The 22,107-nt window shown below is 39.5% G+C and overlaps 1 protein-coding gene across 1 annotated transcript in view; it reads left to right on the top strand.

Moving 5' to 3' along the window:
* THSD7B (thrombospondin type 1 domain containing 7B) overlaps positions 1–22,107 on the top strand; it is a 927,497-nt gene that overhangs the window by 395,569 nt on the left and 509,821 nt on the right. The window contains 2 exon segments of the mRNA XM_033231647.1: positions 6,799–6,954; positions 16,889–17,086. Coding sequence (XP_033087538.1) covers positions 6,799–6,954; positions 16,889–17,086 — 354 coding nt within the window.

The raw sequence follows: 22,107 nt of genomic DNA, 5'->3' as shown, positions 1-22,107 counted from the left end.
TATTTTTAGATATTAAATCTGCTGTACATATACACACATCTTCCTGCCAAATTTTATTGTATGGTACTTTGCCAAGAGAGTCACAATATGGCTAAAATTAAGCTTTATTAGGTATAATAGGATAAGATGTGATTTAATTCTTTAAGCTGCCTATAAGTGCTAGGAGACAATTTTATTCTGTTTACTAAGTTAAAAGACTTATTCATTATTTTGCAAATCCCCGTGGCAACAGTCAACTGAAACAATGCATGATGCTTCTTGAAGGAAAATAGCTTTATGGTTAAAATCGTAAAATTATTTATCTTTCACCTTCCACCATTTGACTCCTTCAGTCTGTAGAAGAGGCCTGTTTATTTTAGCAGTAGGTGAATTGAGTTTCTGCCAAGTCAGCATACTCCCTAAATGAATATAACAGGGGCAATATTGTTTCTCAAAAATCATTTAGAAAGTAGCATTTTTACATAAGTAGGCTCCTTCATTAGTTTCAAATTAAATTTGAGCAATTGCCGATGCTTTTCTGGTTGTTTCTGGAAAAGCCCATGGAATTAGGGAGTTCTGAGTCTTTGAGCGAGAATTTCCTTTGAGGTTTACGGTGCCTTCATTTGATTTGGAAAATGGAAATTACTATAACTTCTTTGACTTCTTTGAGGAGGTTGATGTTATAATCTGGAAATCAAGATCATATTTAAAATTAACTGAAGATAGAATGTTTTATTTGTAAGGTTACTTAGGTACCCCTAAGGTAGAAAGCAAGCAAAATAATTTAGGTTTTGGGGGCTCTTAGAAAATAACAGTACTTTTTATTTTCTTTTCATCTCTACTTTTTTAAAAATGCTGGGGAAAAAATTAGTGCCTTGTGACGAATTCCTCTACCATCCGTAAGATACTTCTTTTTGTCCTAAAGGAAAGATGAACTCCGGTATGCCTTGGCAGAATTACCTCCAACACTTTCTGAATTTTGAAAGACTGACTTGATTTTTCATTCAGTAATAGATATATTTAAAAACAAGAAAGCGCCAATGACTATTTATAATACCTCTTTTTACTTTAAGCAAATATAACTTCTTGTATTTAAATTAAAGGGGGATACATGCTTATTAATTATAATTAATTAAATACTATCATGTAATTCTATTTTAATTTCTTTTTGAGGAGTTTAAATGCACTGAAATTTAAATCTTACAAAATGGCTATCAATGGGGGTGGGAAAATGTATACTCATTGATTCTTTAGCATCTTATTTCTGGGTTAATGCAAATTAGTTTGGAGTAGAGTTTGATTTAATTTCAAAGAATGATACTCATTTATCTTTACAATGGCAGTTACATACTAATGATCACAACAGGCATTTTCCTCTTAATTACAATTCATTTTGAATGAATTTGTATGCTCATCTGAATTCACCATGTCATTAATGAAAATCGTGAACTTCGTTCATTTCTAGAATTAAGAACAGTTTTTTTTCTTAACATTAAACGTACCCCCTACCCAGCATATTTTTCCTCCTGTTAATTAACATTCTGTTCATGGAGGAATTCATTATTTAAGGTGACTTTGCAATCATTAGTAGCAGACTTTAACATTTCTTGTGAGGCAGGTCAATTTAATAATTTCATATTGCAAATGAAAAATTCCAGGTTAGATACCAAAATATTCAAAATATTAATGACCACTGCATATGTGCCATCACTTACAATACTATAATATTTTCCTTAGCATTTAGAAAGATGCTGCTAGGCAGTGATCCAGATTTGTCTGAGTTACATGTTATTTTGACTTTCTAACATTTTGTGACCATGAAGAGTCTCTGTGGGGATTAACATTGCTGCCTACCAAGCCTAAATAGCCTACAAGACCTTGGATAATTGCTTATCTAGTCTGGCAGTTGGTCAACGCAGGAATGGCAGAAGGCTCCAAGGTGACATGGTCTAAGAGGCAGCTGGAGGAAGTGGGAGAGCACAGACCTGCTCCTAGGGGCTTATTGCATTAAGAGAAGACAGAGCTAATTAATAGAAATACATTTGTTTCAGGTAGTAGTTTCAGAGAAAGGAGTGCAGGTGAATAGAAAAGCAGCAGTTCTTACTAAAAATGTCATGGCTGGAGTTTGGCCAAAGAGAACCGAAGACTCAGAGAGTAAATTGCATAGATCGCCCAACTTTAGGTGACCCAGGAAATGCCTTCACCCCACTCACTTCCTGAGATAAATTCATTTCAACATGAACAGCCACAAATTTTTAAAAAGTATGATAGTCATTTGAACTGGAGCAAATTTTGTTCTCACTGCCTCCTTGATAGGGACCATTTGGGAAAAGACTGGAGTTTTGCAGTAGCAATGAAGGAGGGGAAGGATTTGGATTTTATTTAACGGTATAAAGGGTTTAAAGTGTTAAATTTATTTAAAGAGTCTTGGATCTGTCGTGTCACTTGTTGCCTCCAGTTCTGGTCACTGTGATTCATAAACAAAATATCCTTGGTAGAAATGACCACATCTGCACTGTCTGAGGTTTTCATTCTATGGAAGGAAAACCAAGAAGGATAGATGAGCTGGCCACTTGGGTAGAGGCTTAGCTCTTGCTTTGCCCTGTGCTTGCTGAATGAACTTGGAGAAACCACCCAGTCTTCGGGGCTTAGTTTTCAGTAAAATTGATGAATTGAATTAAATCAGCTCTAAAGCTCCCTCTAGCTCCAAAAGTCCTATTGACTGTTGGAGCATAGAAATATCCTGTTTACTCTTCTCTGGATGATGTGACTTGCTAAGTGGTCTGAAGCTGGTGAGTTCTTTGTGACTTACTCATGATTTATTTCTAGAACAAATTTAGCCTGGGGTGGGCACAGTGGGTCTGTGATAGAGACAGGCTGACCCAAGCACATTGATTCAGTGTCTAAATGAAGCATCTTAGACTTGTCACCAGACACTGGAATAATTTATTGATATGGATTAAGATTCACTGTCCATCAAAACAGCAGGTGCTGAAGAGACGTGACTACTTTGACAAATGGTCTCCTTCCCACCCCTGGTCCTCCAATATGTCACTTAGTAGTCCCCAGAGGAATCCCTCGCTGTTCTTTTCCAGCAAACCATGTCCTTCTCTAATTTCAAATCTGAGAGTACCATTAGTTCTAATGTTCAATAGTCAACTAATTGACAGTTAAATATTTATCAAAGGGGACTCTGGGGACTTAACCTCACAACCCCCATAATCCTCAACAGGCCTCCAAAAATAAGCCACATAAGCATAATATCTGTGTAGACACCGTGTCCTTGACAAACGCAGCTTCAGAACGTATTTCCCAGGCTTTTTTCAGTTGCACTGCCAACCATAAGCCCTTCCTGCACAGACATGCTGGGAGCTTCAGATACACTGTAGTGCTTGCCTACTGTGTGCCTGAGAGTTGCTCCGGTTGATTGAGTACTTTCAACTGCAGGGCCCTACATCAAGTATAGAGGTTGTGGCAGCAGCTGTCAGTTGGATCTTGGGGCTGAGGGGCTTAGAGTATCTTCTTAATAATGGGAGAGACAGCCATGGCAAGGAAAAGAGGGCAGTAATACAGCTTTCCAGTCTTACTAGGATTCGTGGATCCATATACAATTATTATCAGTTCTTGCTGTAATATGGACTCCATGAAGACAGAAACCTGGTATGTTTTACTCACCATTGTGGCTTCAGCACCTAACACAGTGTTAACAAATGGTGTGATGCAGGTCCACTGTGCACTGGTTACCAACTTGTCTGAGTCCAGTGGGAGAGAATACACTCATATGCAACAAGTTATATGAAGCAGATTTATTACTCACAGATAGGCAGCAAGGGACAACAGATGCCTACGATTCATTGTGAGCTGGTGCCCCACGGTACAGAAAGCTGCCCAGGGTGGATGGGGTCTCCACTCTGCATACCCCACTTGTACTGCAGATGAGGGACCCTGAAAAGTGGCCCATCTTGAGTTTTATCTTGGGGGAAGCCTGACATGCTGGGCTAAAAATGTTGAAGGACATCTTGTTCTTATGGGGGACTGGAGCATAGCCGGGGCTGTTTTGGCTAGCTTCCCCCTTATCTCTGGATGTTGCGTTTTCAGCTCATTCTAGTTATATTTGGAAGCTACACACAACAAAGAGGGAAAACTGTATCAGTCCAAGGCCACTCGAGAAGTGTCCTATACATGGCAGGTGCTTAATATAGGTTGAATGACAAATGCCAAGGTCATATAGGGCTGTGATTAAGAAGATAAACTCAGACCCAGATGCCTAGATCCCAATCCCAGGTCCACTGCTCACTAGCTGGGAATGTGAGTAAGTGAACATTTCTGTGCCTCAGTTTCCTTATTTTAAAACTAGAGATAATAACAACATATATCTCAAAGGGAAGTTATGCAGACTAAATGAATTAATGTTGATAAGCAGGTTATAACTAGTGCCTGGCATGCATTATAAATGCTTATTAAACATCAGCTTACATGGCCCATCATTACCATCATTACCAAGGTTTTGTTTTTCTTTCTTTCTTTTCCATCATTACCAAGGTTTTGTTTTAGGAACTAAAGCTTGAGTTTGTGAGAACACATGCTAACATGTATGAGACCAGATTTAAATACACTTCTGCCTTAAGCCATCCAGCTATGCAGCTTTCTATTTATACAATGCTCTGGCACATCTCTTTCATCAACTCTGTTAATATACTGCTTGATTTACCCTTTTAGACTGAGAGCTCTACTTGTAACCAGATACCACTCAAGAGTGCCTGATTTAGATGGATGCTCAGTGTTTTGAAATGAATGCATGATTTACTCAATGAATGACTGTCTTGTGTGTGTCTTGATTTCCTCAACCCTGGGGCGGAATCACAAACCCCTTCCCCATCTCTTGGGTTCCCCTTTACCCATGGTTCATCAGTCTCATCTGTGCATCCCCAGTTCCGGTCACTCCAGCTTCTCATCCTATTGTTCCCATTTTAAGCACAACCTTTGTTTGATTGCCACCTCTCCTCGGTCTCCCTAGGCAATCCCTTTACATTACCCTAATACCTGTTCTCTCTTCCTTTCTCTGTCCCCTCCACATGGCTTGCAAACTGTAACATTTACATTGGCAATCTTGCTTTGCACTTGCCCTTTATTTTAAGTCATATCAAATCCTTTTGGTAAACTGGAAAAGAATTAATTGCAAATAAAACATTATGTTCTTTCACAGCTTCTCTTTTCCTTTCACCCTCATAAGCAGCTCAGGCTGCCTCATTGTTCATTAGAAATACTTTTTCCCCATGGGTTGCAACTGTGTCATGACAGTATTTTTTTGTTTTGCTGCTATTTTGGTGTTCGAAGTTCTGCTGGTCAATGCTGCAACTTATTTTCACTCTGACCAGATTTGACTTTTACACATGTGTTAAGGATAAGACAGAAAATAGATGGTGTGATTTACAACTCACTCCTCTCACCTCAGTGTCCACCTTGGAGGCATTTCTAGTCTTCTCAACTGAATGAAAATGACATATCAGAAATATTTAGACAATAGTACAAACTAGTGTAAAGTAAAATTTTTGGAACCTTAACCATTTTCTAAAAGAAACTCTAGATTGCTTCAAAGCCTTCCTAGTTTAGGGTCTCTCTATGCAAGAATAATTGCTTAATGCATCTATCTGTTCCTTTAGAGTGTCATCTCCAAGTATTACTATCCTAGCTCCTATACAATTACAATCTTCACAAGGATTAGGATCTTGTCTTCTCCTTCTTCTATGTATTCTCATGGTGCCTAGAAAGAGTCTCCTGGCCAGGCATGGTGGCTCACGTGTGTAATCTGATGGAGGCAGATTGCTTGAGCCCAGGAGTTTCAGAACAGCCTAGGGAATATAGGGAGGCCTTCTCTCCACAAAAAGCAATAGAAAAAATTAGCCAAGCATGGTGGCATGCACCAGTGGTCCCACCTACTCAGGAGGCTGAGGTGGGAAGATCGATTAAGTTGATGCTACAGTGAGCTATGATGGTACCACTGCACTCCAGCCTGGGTGACAGGGTGAGACCCTGTCTCAAAAAATAAATTAATTAATTAAATTAAAAAGAGCAAAAATATAAAAGAAAAAAAAATAAAGTATCTGCATACAGAGGACACATAGTAAACACTTGATGGAGAGTTGGTTGCTGCAACCTGAAGTGACCTCCATGTAGCCCCACTCTGGGTGCAGGTGCACACCAGGAAGAGTTGGAAGCTACTAGTCATTTTCCAAGGGGACACTTGGGCCTCTGTGTAGCCTCACAAATGAAACTGATTTCCAAGGGCCAGTTCTGCAGTCACAGATTCTGAATTTTCTTCTTATCCTAAGAACCATTTTTCTTGTGTGTCTTTGCCAGCTCCCCTGCTCAGGGGAGTCACAGCAGTAGATTGGTTATGCTAAACACTCTACCTCAGGGCTTCGATCTGGATTTTTTTCACAGTGACCCAGTCATTTATATAGTTGAGATAGACTCGTCTTGAAACTTCACAAAGCCATTTAATTTTTTAAAAAGTCATAACTCTAGATAATTTGCATCTGTGATATTTCCAGTTCTCTCTTTGATTCCCAGGGAATACCCTGCAAAGCAGGAATTTCAAGTGCATGCACTTTGCCTCTGTCTTCTTTGCCTTTTCTCAACCAAAATACTAATCATGTGAGCTAAACAACCCATATTAGAAAGTGTTGATGTTTTCTTTGCATATGTTCTTTTTAGCTATAAAGTGTTATTTGCAAGGCAGGCATGCAAATAAAGGCAGAAACAATGCTAAGGATGTCCAGAAAATGTGACATGGTCTGTTATCTTTTTGTCCCTCAGTCTCTAGACCTGTGGAAAAGACATTATGTGTGGGACCTGCCCCATTGCCGTCTCAGCTGTGCAATAACCCTTGCTCTACGGACTGCATAGTATCTTCCTGGTCAGCCTGGGGCTTGTGCATCCATGAAAACTGCCGTGATCCTCAGGGGAAAAAAGGTGAGTGCCTTGTTTGCATGCGCTTCATTTACTGCCAGTGTGCAAACATTTATTCTGGTAGCTAAGTCACTGATTAAGCCTGCTTAAGACAATATTTGTTTGCAAAATTTAGATAACCAGCTCAAGCCTGACAGTATTCAGTTTTAGGGAGGCAACTGAGACATTTCTGTGGAGTGCAAAATCTGACCTTGATTGACCTTCAGTTAGACTCATAGTTGACTACTACTCTATTTGGTATAACTTCATCTTTTGTTTTGTTTTGTTTTGTTTTCCAAGATGAAGTCTTGCTCTGTCACCCAGGCTGGAGTGCAATGGCATGATCTTGGCTCACTGCAACCTCTGTTTCCTGGGTTCAAACAATTCTCCTGCCTCAGCCTATTGAGTAGTTGGGATATTACAGGTGCCTGTCACCACACCCTGCTAATTTTTGTATTTTTAGTAGAGATGGGATTTCACCATGTTTGCCAGGCTGGTCTCGAACTCCTGACCTCGTGATCCGCCCACTTCAGTCTCCCAAAGTGCTGGGATTACAGGCATAAGACACCATGCCTGGCCACTTCATGTTTTGTTTATGTATAATGGTTATATGGGGGAAATTGGACATGATTTCCACACTCACATCTGAAAAGAACTGTTTTGCAAATCTATGCATTTCTTTTTAGATTTCCACATTTAACATTCAATGTTATATTTTGGATTTTTGCAAGGGTCATTATGTATATTGTTTAGTTTCTTTTTCTTTCCTTTTTTTTTTTTGTGTGTGTGTGTGTGTTTTTTGAGACGGAGTCTCACTCTGTCCCCTCGGGCTGGAGTACAGTGGCCGGATCTCAGCTCACTGCAAGCTCCGCCTCCGCGTTTACGCCATCCTCCTGCCTCAGCCTCCTGAGTAGCTGGGACTACAGGCGCCCGCCACCACGCCCGGCTAGTTTTTTGTATTTTTTAGTAGAGACGGGGTTTCACCGTATTAGCCAGGATGGTCTCAATCTCCTGACCTCATGATCCGCCCGTCTCGGCCTCCCAAAGTGCTGGGATTACAGGCTTGAGCCACCGCGCCCGGCCCCATATTGTTTAATTTCTGATATTGATCTTGAGCTTGAGGACAAATCTTCAACTTTTATATTCCTGTTTAATTTTGTAGGCCTCTGTGGTCTAGTTTTCTTCAGTTTGTAATCAAAATACACATCTTCATCTTCAAAAGTTCATTCCTAGTGATATCTTGTCTTCTCTTTCATTGACCCTTTAGTTTCTCTTGATACTGTGTTCCCTTAAATGACAGTACTAAAAAGAAATATTTCCTTTATCAAGAGAAATGAGATCCAAGGACATTCTAGAAATTAGGTTCTAGTTATTACATGCAAAGCAAGAATCCGTGGCCAAACACTTGATGGTAGCATGCTTGTGTTCCTAGAACCCTGCTCACTGCTTACTGCTCCATTCACATGAAAACCCACATTTCAGTAATTCCTAGAGTGCTCATATACACACATGTGCACACCCAGACTCACTTACCCCTGTTCCTGGGCTTTTCCTTTCATTCTAACTCTTGTTCTAAGGTAGCAAGGAAGATGTGCATTGGCTTTCAGGCAGGAAGAAGCTAACTTTCATTCTTTTGTCAAACCATAGAAATCTGGATCTCAATGAAGCCTGGAGAGGGCCTTGGGCAATTCTCTTATTTGACATGTAACCAGAATGTCCCCCATGCCTCTGCAGCTTGTGTACACAATAAATTTCCTTTTATACTAATACCTATAGCTTGCAGTCTTATGATCTACATATATGTAGTCAGCTGCATGTAGTCATATGAGATTCCTCAGGGTGATTTACATATTTTTAGAACAGCCATCTTATGTTTAGCCTGTGCTGCTCCTGTTTAGGTCACTGTCCAGAAAATCATGTGAGGTTGGACCAAGGTTCCCCCAGTCACTGTGGCTGTGGCATCACTTTGCTACATGAAGTGCTGCCTTCATCTGCTTTCAAAGCTGTAGAACCACATCAGACCAAGTAGATTTGGGAGACTCTTGGCTATACTACTTGAGAGACTAATGGGTATAGGTGACAGAAACTCTACTGATACCAACTTAAGTCAAAAGAAGAGACTGTTTGAGCTCATGTAGCTGAAATGAGAAGAAAGGATAGGGCTGCATCCAAGAGTATAAACAGGCCAATGGGTCTCCGTCTTGTTTTCTGATTCTTTCTTTACCTTTACAGTTCCCTCTCTCTCTCCATCTCTTGTGTCTGCTTTTCTCTGTACTAGGTTCAATTTAAGGTAGTACATACAGCAGAAATAAATGTCTTCTCCATTGGTCCCAGGAATTGAATCTCTGTAGTTGTTTTATGTCAAGTCCTCAGTCCTGAACCAACTACTCTGACTGGAGGATGTGGGGTTTACATGTTCAAATCCTGGACATGTGGCCACTACTGGGATCAGGAGAGGAACAGTTCCCTTCAAACTTCACAGACGGAGAATGGAGAGATGTGACTCCCTCAGAAAAAAGTGAGGTACCGGTACTGCAGGCGCGTAGAAGCAGTTCTGAGGGCCAGGTTTTATAGGTGTTTATTAAATAGATGTTTACTAAATGCTTTCTCCCCTTCGTTCTGGGCCATGGATTCTCTATGGCAATTCAGAGAATGGCCCTCCCTCCTTTCTTTTCTTTTCTTTTGTTTCTTTTCTTTCCTTTTCTTTCATTTTTCTTCCTTTCCTTTCCTTTCTTTCTCATGCTTGTTGCCCAGGCTGGAGTGCAGTGGCACGATCTTGGCTCACTGCAACCTCTGCCTCCTGGGTTCAAGCAGTTCTCCTGCCTCAACCTCCCAAGTAGCTGGGATTGCAGGCATGCACCACCATGTCTGGCTAATTTTTGTGTTTTTAGTAGAGATGGGGTTTCTCCGTGATGATCAGGCTGGTTGCCCTAGTTGTGTGTTGCATTTTTTTGTCACTTGAGCTCAAATTTTCACAAAACTCCTGTTAAAAACTGGCTCCTTGAACTTTCAGTTTTATTTTTCCGGATAATTCAGAACTGGCCCATGGAACTTCAGACCCCCTCCCTTGGCCCCATTCCACAAAGTAACTTTTTTGCCACATTTTTATCCCCATGGGCCCCTATTCCTTTGTAGTAAAAGCCAACCTGTGCAGATATACCCTGATCCATCTTTCATAAGACACCACTTGCTATAGGTTGAATTGTGTTCTTCCAAAAAGACGTGTTCAAATCCCAACCCCTGGTACATATGAATAGGATGTTATTTGGAAATAGGGTTATTTCAGAAGTAATGAAGTTAAAATTAGCTCATACTAGATTAAGGTAGGCTCTATTCCAGTGACTGGTGTTCTTGCAAGAAGAGGAATATTTGGGCACAGTGACATACCCAGAGAGGAGAGTGACATGTGAGGACATTGAGACATAGAAGGCAAAAGGGGAGACCACATGAAAGTGGAGGCAGACATTGGGAGTAATGTGTTCCAAGCCAAGGAGCACCACGGAGAGCTACAACCCCCAGAAGCTAGGAGATAGGCATGGCACGGATTCTTCTGTAAAGCCTCTAGAGGGAGCATGTGATGCATGGCCCTGCTGACACCTTGATTTCAGGCTTCCAGCCTGCAGGACTGTGAGATGATACATTTCTGTTGATTTAAGTTGCCCAATTTCCAGTACTTAGTTATGGCAGCTCTAGAAACTAATACACTGCCCAACTTTGGATCAGCATTTAGGCTCAACAAGGATAAAGCACTGCACAAAATGACAACACCAAAGTGTCAAGAAGTAAGGTAATTTGTCTAAAGTCCTGCGGTGATTTAATGATGTCCATGCTGGCTCTAAAGATCTGGTTTCCTGTCTCTTGAGTCCAGTGTCCCTCCAAACCCTAAGCTTCCTTAGTTGTTTTTTCCATCAGCCTAAAGAAGTTTGGATCAAAGTACAAGCTCAGTTCTGAAAAGAGAAGCCATCTGCCCATCATGCACCACGTTAGTCAGTGTGAGCCATTACTCCTGAGAGCAAATCATTGAGTGGGTGCAGAAGACAAGGTGTGGGGCATGGGATGTATCTAGTGCCAGTACGTCATCACTGGAAGAAGTGGGAAGAGAGACTGCAGTTGTGGGAGGGAGGGAGGTTGTGCTGAGAGTAGCCTAAGAACACCAGATAACTAGAGGTGAGGAGGGTTTTGCCCCAATCAATACTTTTTTTCAAAGGGAGACTCAGCCTTTGCAAAGGGCTGAAGGAGAGGATGGAGGCAGTAGAACCTCACACCTGAAGGTGGTACTGTCCCCACAGCCTCCTGCAGAGTTTAGGGACATGTTGGGATTGGTGAGAATTAGCCATTTGTTAATAGAATCCATACTGTGGCTGAATGGTTGTCCCCTGAACTGTAGTCACTGACAGGAGGGACAGTAAGCCCTGATGGTTGTTATTCAGGTCTAGGAGTTTGCTATTTTATAAATGCTTCCCTAGAGCAGAGAGAATTTTGGTTTGTAAGGTCTTGTTGAAACCTGCCAGGACCACCTGCCTATATTCCCTCTTGGGAAGAATAAAGAATAGAGTTTTCTCTCTAGGGAAATGATTCTGTTCTTTCAATGTATCCAAGCATGTTGTGATGACAGCAAGTAGTCTTGTTGTTTCTACTGACTTGTATGTATTAGGTCTGAGATCCCCCTCAGTCTTGGTTTCTGTCCCATGATGCTACTGTGAGTTCTGCCAGGATCACTGACTGGTACAAACTAAAGATACTTTAGAATTCTACAGAAGCTGGGGTACACAGGCTAATGCATTAAATATTGCAAAACTCTGGGATATAAGCGGGAGTGTTTAGCTTCACATTTGAATTCCCTACTCTAAAATGCAGTGATTCCACTAGCAGAAATCTAGGACATTTATACTTTCCTAGATATTTCATACTCTTAAAAAATACACACACACACCCAGAAAGATGGAGTATTTAAGAGAAAAGCAAGCAAACGACAGTCAAAAGAAAGAAAGAAAGAAAGAATGTGGAAAGTAGGCTAGAATACCATTCTTCTCCTCTCTGGGCTTTCCCAGTCATTGTGTTATTGCTCTGGTACATTTCCTTCATTCGCATTAAGAAAAAAAGAAGAAAGGAATGGGAAAGTAGGAAATGTCTTATTACCAAATAGAAGAAATTAGTTACTATGGAAATTATCTTTACATGACTTTTATTCTTAATCAGAAATCCTTCCATTAGGAATCGAAGACTTGTGGCTGTCGGCTATTCAGAGTACATTAGAAAATCAGCCGATGTTCACAGCCTTCACACCCTTCCGTGGTGCCATGACAGGTAGACAAGGGAACCTTGATCTGCAGGTTGGTGCTTGTCAAGTGAAGCTAGGATGACTTTCAGAGGAATTTAAATTGGGTCAGGTTTTATATTTATTGCTTTCTCTTTGATACACTCCCAGAGTGTTATAATTAGAGATACAGGGAAGAGAATTAGCCTGAAAAAATAAACACTCATAGACAAACTCTACACATAGATATGAAGCATTTTTTAAATTTTTTCTTGACGTATAGACACACATTTATATGACATCCTTGTCCCTTTCAGACATATACTAGAAAGGCAGAATTGCCCACTGAAGTTGTTCTAAAGAGGAATTTGCTGGAGGCTCCCTATAGGGTGTCACAACAGCCAGCTGCTTACGTGGAAGGACTTCAGGGATTGCTTCCCTCAATGAGAGCATCCAAGTCCTTAAAAGTTCCTGAAGGACAAGATATTTTGAAACTGAGAAGCCATGACTATTTTTTGAAGACAGTCTTTTATGCTCTTAAACAAATTCGATAACATGCTAAAGTTGGAAAATGCTGACATGTTTTAGATCTTATGTAACAAAAATGGGGGACATTTCCATTTTCCATCTTTGCCTGCTAGATAGGCTTTCCATTGAATGCGAAGTCCATGAAATCATTTTGCTTTCTCATAGATAGTATATGCTAAGAGACAGTTTTGATTTTTTGTTTTTGTTTTTGTTTTGTTTTGTTTTTTTTCCTGTGTCTATGTGTTTGGGGTAGGTCGGGGGGTTCTGTTAACTTCTCATTCTAAGCTTTGGGAGTTCTCATGCTGACATCACCCTATCAAGATGTCGTCTTAGTTTCTGTATTTACACCAGGCTGTAGACTAATAATGATGCTATAAAATACTACCCCTGCAGGAGAGTGGTTGATTTCTAAAGGGTTAGGATCGAAGCTTCAACCTGCTCAGATTCTTTCACTCAGAGTTGTTACCCAAAGTTCAGGGCTACCAGAGAGGAAGAGCAAATGGAGTACTTAAGACAGAATAAGCTTTTGTCCTGGTTGTTTAATCTGCTGGACTTTCTTTTTTATTATTTTTATTTTATTTTATTATTTACTTATTTATTTTCTGAGACAGAGTCTCACTCTGTCGCCCAGACTGGAGTGCAGTGGTATGATCTTGGCTGACTGCAACCTCCACCTCCCGGGATCAAGCAATTCTGCCTCAGCCTCCTGAGTAGCTGGGACTACAGGCATGTGCCACCCTGCCTAGCTAATTTTTTTGTATTTTTAGTAGAGATGGGGTTTCACCATATTGGCCAGGCTGGAACCTGCTGGACTTTCTTCACGCCTGTCCCAGTGGAGTCAGTGTTGAGACATAGCATTGCCTGTGGATAGCTCGTGTGTACACTTCTGGTCTACTAACTCATGCAGAAATACAGCCCTCAGACCTGGATATACCCTCCTGAGCCTCCTTTAATTCTTCCGTGGCTTCAATTAAAAAACACTGACCCCTTTTCTGCCATCTGCTCATCTTCCCTTTCCTCTCCCCAACCCACTATCCATTCTTTTCTAATTGTCTCTTGTAGAATTATATACTAAATCATAATTCTTGGAGTCACAGAAAAAAAATAAACCCTGCAGATACTAGTTTCACTAAAGGTGAATTGAATCTGTGGTCAGGAAGTGATAATTATGACTCTCCCCTGCTACCCAGCATCTAAAATTCCACCGTCCAATCTACTCACCTTTAGTACCTTCAAATAAACCATAGTGCCTTTCAGCTTCACTTTATAAAGTGTACCGAAAATGCTATATCCGCAGGAGCTGACTTTAATCCTTTCTTGTGAGGAGGCAATGACTCTGAAAGACTTCTGCTGATTTTCACGCCCATCCATTTAATCAGTAATAATGCACCTTTGGAGAAGTAATAAAGTGGCATCTTAGTTTTCACACATGCAAAATGGGAATAGTAACATAACATAGTTTTGAGGCTTTATTCATTTAGAGTAATAAAGTAAAGTTACTGTCCCAGTCTTGGTAAAGGGTGAATATTGGTGTATGCATTTGCTTTTTTCCCTTGTTGGGTTTTATGCTTTGAGAAGAATACACGTTTCCAGTTCCTCCTGTGGCTTCCCATAGTACAGGAAAGTGGTGTGCAAATGGCAGTTAATATTTATGGAATAATATCATCTAATTAATACGAAACTCAGTAAATGAAGATGACTGGTGGGCTGGCCCCAGCCACTGTGGACTTGGCAATTGTATATCTTTCAGAACAGAAGCACCTGGGAGAAGCCTGATGACTATTGCAGGCATGAACAGCGATGCGTGATTAAAGTTAAGTGCTAGCAAGAGAATCCAAGGTTTTTGTTTTATGCCGAGCTTGTGCTGTGATTTGATCCTAGTTAGAGTCAGGACAAGGGCAGCACAAATGAAAGACTGAAGGAATTTATTGACTGAGGAGATGTAATCTATAGATTTATGGCAAGATGGATGCAACTTGATTTATGGAGGAAAACTGAACATGCCCCTCAATGGCATTAGGTTCCAAATAATAGGACACCCAGAATCCTTCGTAAAGACTGCTAAGTTTCTCTGCTCAAGTCTGGGCTGACTGTCAAACCGTGTAAATCATGGTGACTCATGCCATGTCTTGCTCAAAGATAAAATCAAAACAAGCAAAAATATAAGACAATAAATAAGCAGCATGCAGATGTGACATATAACAATAGAGGTAATTCGAGTTTTGTGGAAACGAGAGCTTGTAGGTCATCGTAGTTTGATGCTCATCAAGTGAAGTTTAGAGCCCTGTATGCATCTCTTTTCAAGGTGGCCCAGGAAGGAAACAGCCCTTCTGTCAATTTTATTTGGCTAGTTAATGATATAGACATGGAGGTATGGAAGTATAAAGCATGGGAAAAGCCTTTTTTTTTTTCCTTTTTTTTTTAACTGCCCTGATCTTAACAGTGTTAATGCCGTGAGAATATAGCCTCTGACTGGCTGAATGATTTCTTCCTAAGGTCTAATCCTTAAAGAGTCTAGGAGTATCTTTTAAAGGGAGGTTCTGGGTTATCTTAGACAAAATAAACAAAACAAAACAAAACAAAAAACCAAACAAACAAAAAAATCAAACTCAAAGCACTTAAAAATCCTTACCTAAAATTCTTGCCCAGCCCTGTACTTTGCTAAAATACTTAGTATTTTTAAGGATTTTTAAGTGCTTTATTTGAGGGTTTTTTTTTTTTTTTTTTTTTTTGGCCTAAGATAACCCAAAACCTACCTGCCACTTTTTCTTATGTCTCAAAACCACATGTTCATTGTGTTCTAGGCTCCTTGGCTGTGCTATTTAAGACAGGTGGTCTTTCTCCAACTATACCTTGAGGTGTGTAACTTTTTCATGAGAGAGATGTTACCTCTCATGCTTCCTAACTTATCCTTCTCCCCTCTCCTTGTGGAAAGAGTAGTGGGGTATGCAACTCTCACTCTGGAAATTGAATGTTCTCTGTGCTATCAAACTCTCTCATTTTCTTTACTTACTCAGAGGAATAAATGAATAACAATTTCTTAAAATGTTATTCATGCAAAACTGTTGATTATGTTAAAAGAAAAAGGAATTAAAAGAATTAAATCTGTTGATTGAATTTGGAATAGAAACGGTGGAAGATATGATATCCACAGAAGGTAGACGTAGGCTTTAGAAGTGATAGTATATCATGGGGTCCAGAGATTGAAAATTTGGACTAAAGGGTTTAATCTGGTTCTCAGTCCTTCTTTATTAGGTCACTTTGCTTTTTAAAAATTGTGCATTCATTTTTATCATTTAAAAATAGAGGAATTTCTGGTTTCTTAGACAAAATGGAAGGATCTGCTAACAGAGGGTTCATGATCTCTAATGCTGAGAGTCAATAGAAGCTGAATAGTAGTCAGGCACTTTAGAGCAGGTCCATTGACCCAAACACTCGCTGCAGTCTCATGGTTGACCCATTTGCCTTGATGTGTGTACCTACTTGACTCCTGTTGATTTGCATTTGTGACTCTGGGCCCATAGCATGTAAAACACATCTATGTTCTTAGTACAGTCTCTGGCTGGGACTTTGGGGCCCTAGTCCCACAGTACACTTTTTTAAAACAGAATAACAATCATGGACCTATGTCTAGCCTGGGTGGAAAGTTAACTCCAAAGAGATACTGTCTTTACAAGGCAGACTGATGTGTAAATCTCAGTGACATGATGCAGATAAATCTTGGAGCAGGAAGTTGTGAATGGTCGGGCACCAAGGAGATGCCAAAGAGGTGATGTATTTCAACTGAATGCAGTGTAACAAGAATGTCAAAATCAACAGCAAAAAGAAAATGTGGATTAATCTATATTTAGATCATTTCTGAGTCTCCATTTATTTTTACTGGTTTATTGATACCATAGGACTTATGGTACTTATTAATCCATTGAATTATGTCTGACTTCTCCAACTCCTAAGTTGTAAACCCTTGGAAAACAGATTTCCTGCTTTTATTATTTCCCATTCTCTTTTTTTTCCACATCTCATCCTCTCACTTCACACAGAATAAAACACATCAAGATAATACATGCTTAGAGCAATGAGTACTTGAATAAGTTTTCATCTGTCACCCAGCTGCTTCTTTTCCTTTACTAGAAAAGAGTGGAATTCTGTGAAACGTATTCTCTCTCGTTTTAGGATTTAGAACGAGGCAGCGCCATGTCCTCATGGAATCTACAGGACCTGCAGGGCATTGCCCTCATTTGGTGGAGTCTGTTCCTTGTGAGGATCCAACATGCTACCGATGGCTGGCATCAGAAGGGATCTGTTTCCCTGATCATGGAAAATGTGGCCTGGGACATCGCATTCTGAAGGCCATCTGCCAGAATGACCACGGTATGTCCCAGTGACCCATTAGAGGTGTTAGGATGTTAAGTATCAGACAAATAACACATGGCCACCCCTCAATAGATCATCCTTATGAGGAAGAGAAGCACAGCCTTTTTTATCCTTGAATATTTATGTTTACATCAAGTGACGCATTGCTGCAAAGTAAGATGCCATGACTTAATATGGGGCCACGTACTCCACGATAGAACACTATTTGATTGTACCTAAATGCAGTACAGCAAACCTAGAGATTTCTCAAGAGTTTTTAATTTGTCAAAAAAAAAAAAAATGGAAAACAAATCTCTTGGATAGTGTTCAACTTATCAATACAAAACAAGTAAAGGCCAATGTATAACATGCCTTTATATATTATAAACAAACACCACCTTGTTAAGAATCCAGGACTGAAACATCCTTCAAGTTTAAAAAACAACCAAACAAGACTAACTAAGTGGCTTTTTATTTATATAACATTAGAGTTGAGTCAGCTATAGACACAATACTAACATTTCCAAATAACTGTTTTTAAATACAAGTTGTCATGATTTACAAAACTATTAACAATGATGTCTTTCCTCGATCAGCCAGCACCTGGTAGGTTGTTTGAAATGAAAGGTGATTCAGAAAACATGTAAGTCATGTGGAAATAAGAAAAGTGACATGTTAAACCTTGATCCAAAACTTTAAAAAACTTCAGTGCCTTGGAAGAATATCATGTATATTTATTAATCAGCTCTACCATGAGAAGCCCCATTTATAATGCTCATGATATGTGGGATGAAGTGTTTTGAACTTTTGCAGCTAAGTAATCCATAGAACAGAAGGAAATCACAAAATAGATTCAGAATGGATAATAGCATCCACACAGGGTTGATATATATTACAAAGCATTTCCTTCCTTTTTTCTTTCTCTCTCTCCCTGCCTCTCTTCATCCTTTCTTCATTCCTTCCTTCCTTCTTTCTTTTCAATCATTAGCATAATTACACAGGTATAGATTTTGTCAGGTGATATAATTGGTTACCTGTGGAAACCAAGTGATTGTTTAATTAGAGGGCAACAACAGATTGTATTAGCTACAGCAGAGTGTTAAAACTAATAGCAACTCCTATTTTATAATAATAAATTAACATATAATTTTTGAATTGTGGTAACATATGTGCAGTTTAGTAACAGATCACTTTTGTATTCCTTTTGTTTGTGTGATATTGTGTTTTATAATAAGACGTATTTTTTTTGCTCTTTGTCCCTGGCTTCTTATCACAGAGCTCCTAAAACCCTGGTAATTTCCTGAGATACAGGGGTGCTAGGAGAATCTTTTGTTTTAATAGTCGGTCTTTGATCCTGGTTCCTGACACAGCTCTTAAATCTCTTGAAATTTCCTCAGTGCGAGGCCTGCCTTACTCTAATGAAGTGATGCTTGGTGAGCTTCTGGATGGGGGATGATCACCAGAAAGACCAAACCATGATTAGAAGCTTAGATATTTCAGTTCACCCACTGGAAAGAAGAGAGGGTCTGGAGATTGGGTTAATAATTGGTCCTACTTACATAAACACCTCTGAACTATGAGGTACAGAGAGCTTCTGGGCTGCTGGAAGCATGGCAGTGCTCAGAGGGTAGCAGATCCCAGCAAGGGTATGGAAGCCCCACACTCTGTCCTCCATATTTGTCCTGTTTATCTTTTCCTCATGAATCTCTTATGGCTTTTCATGTATATTCTTTGTAATATCTTTTATGATAAACCAATAAATATAAAATGTTTCCATGAGTTCTGTAATATATCCTAGGAAATTGTAGGACCTGAGGAAGGAGTTGTGGGAACCCCGATGTATAACCATGGGTCAGAAGCACTGGCGACAGTCTGGGACTTGTGATGGGCATCTGAAGTGAGGGGCAGTCTTGCGGGACTGAACCCATAACCTGTGGGATCCAATGCTAACTCCAAATAGATAGTGTTAGAGTTGAGGGAAATTGTAGGATGTCCAAGTGGTGTTGGAGAATTGTGTGGTTACAGAAGTGTTCTGTGTTGAGTTTGGAGTAAGAAGTGAAGTATGGAAGTTTAAAACATGAGTTCTAGAGCTAGACAGGTTGCAGTTTCAACTCCGCTACTCCCCTGCTAGGTGATCTCAGGAAATTTATTTAACTTGGAAGCATCCTTTCTTTCACCTGACTAGTGGGGTAATAAAACCCCCCTCTCACTCTTAAGACTGTGAGAGTTAAATTAGTTATATAACAATGATTAATGAAGTGGCAATGATTTTTTGAATGGCATATGACCATTCAAAAAAGCCATAAACGTATTTTATGTATATTTTAAAGTACAATTATTATTCTACCCTGTCCTGAAGAATTGGTCAAAGAGCATTCTTTTAAAAAATGAAAATAATAAGGAGGATTAGAATAACCAAAACTACTTCTTCCTCCCCAATTCCAGCTAAGGAAACAGGAAGATCACTGGTTTGGTTGGAACCCAGTGATAAATGACTCTCTTGCCTTGTTATCTCACAACAGATATTAGAGGGTTGTCATGATATCTCTGTCCGCTTGGCTGGGAACTTCTTTCAAGCATCACCTTTACTATTTTACAGCAGTTTTAGAGCTTTCTTGCTTATTCCTGTGAAATGACTAATTTTCAGCTTTTGACCTACACTCTGAACTTACGTGTGCAGAAGAGGGAATTAATATTTGTTCATATCAGCTCCATGAAGTCTTTGTGGTTTTTAAATACCTGAACGATTCTCTCATTGTTTGTGGGGCAATGACCATGGTTATGGTTATGGGAACATACTTGGCCTCCCGGTGGCTGAAGCTGTCTTTTGTTCTGTGTGAAACTGAAAATGTGGTCTGGTTACAGTTTTTGTGATTCAGCTTCAGTGTGAATCTGGGTGATTGATGATAGAAGTTTAGTAGAGAAGTGCTCCTGTTTGACTCCTACATATTATCAGGGTCTTTCCATAACTACAGGAGTTGACAGAACAGTTGACATTAATTTAAATGAATGGAGAAAGACAGGTTTGAGATATACAGTGTCCTTTGATCTCCTTTTTTTTTTTTTTGTAACATTTGATATTTTTCCCCCATCGCTCTTGGTTTATTAATTGCTTCATAGACACTTTCTTTCAGAATTTATTTTGAATTTAACAGATGAGACCAAAAGAAATTATTTTTGATTTTTTAAAAAAACACTTACATTAGATCTACTCAGACTTGAGGCCTACTGTAATTTCTAAGGGTAACTTGGCTTATTTACCATTTTTAGGCTTTTACGTATGATCTCCTTCCAGATATCCTGCATATAGGTGTTTAGAAAGGAATATTCAGCATCCCTATGTCCTATTCAAATTGTGGAACCATGAGATTTCTACATAAGCGTGACCAAGATTCTGTAGGACTCTTGATAGTGTCTTGTTGGGTGTCCTTGTTAGCTGCTAGGAAGACATACTGCTCTTCCCCGGAAGTTTGTTTAGACCATTAGCTTACAAACTTCAAAAATATATAATCTATGTCACATTGAAACCAGGGAGTATTTGGAAATAGCAATTTTTGATGTGCCTAAACTTTGTGGATTAAGAGTGTGGTCTACTTTGGGTTATCTTAGATTCGAGTAGTCATCTCTAAATTCTACAGCTATCTCTGCTTTGTTGCGTTCTCTACTTTGATTTATTGGCAATACTATCAGTGCCACTGAAGCTCCTATTTCTCCCTCAAGCCGGTAATTATAGCAAACAATATGTTAGTCAGTAATATTTATTTTCAGGAGGAAAATTGCATAATAGATTGTGTAAATGAGTGTTCTTATTTGGAATCTGATTTCTGAGTCTCTGATTGGTGGAATAGCTTTGATTTCTGTCCTCTGCACAACATCTTATCATTGTATGGGGTCAATAGACATTTACGGAGAGTAGAATATGCATAGGTTATTCTTGTCTCATTGACAAGGAAGTTTTCTCATTTCAAAGTAGGCACTTGAAATGTAAATGGAGTGAGATTCAAAAATGCAAGCCCAACATATTTCTCCCTTAGAATATCAGATTTACTCACTGCATTTTAAATATCGATTCTCAAACATATAACTGATTCGTTATTGCCAGGTTTCACTGGCGATTGATGAAAGTTTACCACCAAGTGACATCTTCAAAAGCAAGTTAGAAAAACCCCCATCATGCCAGGGGAGTGGACAAGTGGCTGGCAAGTGACTACTATGTATCATCTTTCATGAGTCCACAATGCAAAGTGGGCAGAAGACTCCACGGGGTCGTTGGATAAACACCTGTCTGCCTGCTGGAGCAGTCAGACCTGGAACACTCACCACCTGCTTTGCCCCATAATTTGCCAAATAGGCTATCTTGGGAAAAAAAAAAAAAAAAAAGCGTGTATATGTTTCCGCAAACATCTTCATTCAGGGATAATGCAACATACAATCTGCACTTCTGGAAGGTAAATGCCCACACTGGTGAAGAGTGTAATAGATCACAGAAAACGAAGTTCACATGTTGATAGGTACATGGAGTTAGAGTTCTGCAGTGTTGCCAAAAACACTCCCTTGCATACAAGGTTTTTGATTTTCACAGTTGCACTATACCTTTTCCATGCAAATAATTTTCTTAAGCAGTGTATATATTTGCACAGCACGATGAATGATTTTGCATCATTAAAGTAGCTTTGCTTTTTATTTCAAGGGTATTTTTCGAGGAGTCCTTGCCTTAAATCATTGGACCTTGAACACTCCAAGAATGTTACCTTTAATCTTGGCTAAAATGGCATGTACTTGTAAGCTCTAACACTGTTAAGTACCTTTTCAAGGAGGACTTCAACTAGTGGAAAGTGTTAGAATAATCATTTACCTAAGTTGGAGCAAACATTTTAAAAATGGTTTTAAATCTATGATTGGAGTTGAAAGTTTTGTTTTGTTTGTTTGTGTCATTTTTAGATCTCAAAAATGTTCTTTGGATTACCTGTGAGAATAATGTCAGACTCCATTCAAATAAAAATTATTTTTTGGAATATTTTGCGATTCACCAGAATTCT

Source organism: Trachypithecus francoisi, unplaced genomic scaffold (genome assembly GCF_009764315.1).
Source record: "Trachypithecus francoisi isolate TF-2019V2 unplaced genomic scaffold, Tfra_2.0 Lachesis_group13, whole genome shotgun sequence".
Taxonomy (NCBI): domain Eukaryota; kingdom Metazoa; phylum Chordata; class Mammalia; order Primates; family Cercopithecidae; genus Trachypithecus; species Trachypithecus francoisi.
The sequence above is the reverse complement of the archived record's forward strand: the minus strand, read 5'-3'. Positions and strand labels throughout refer to the sequence as shown.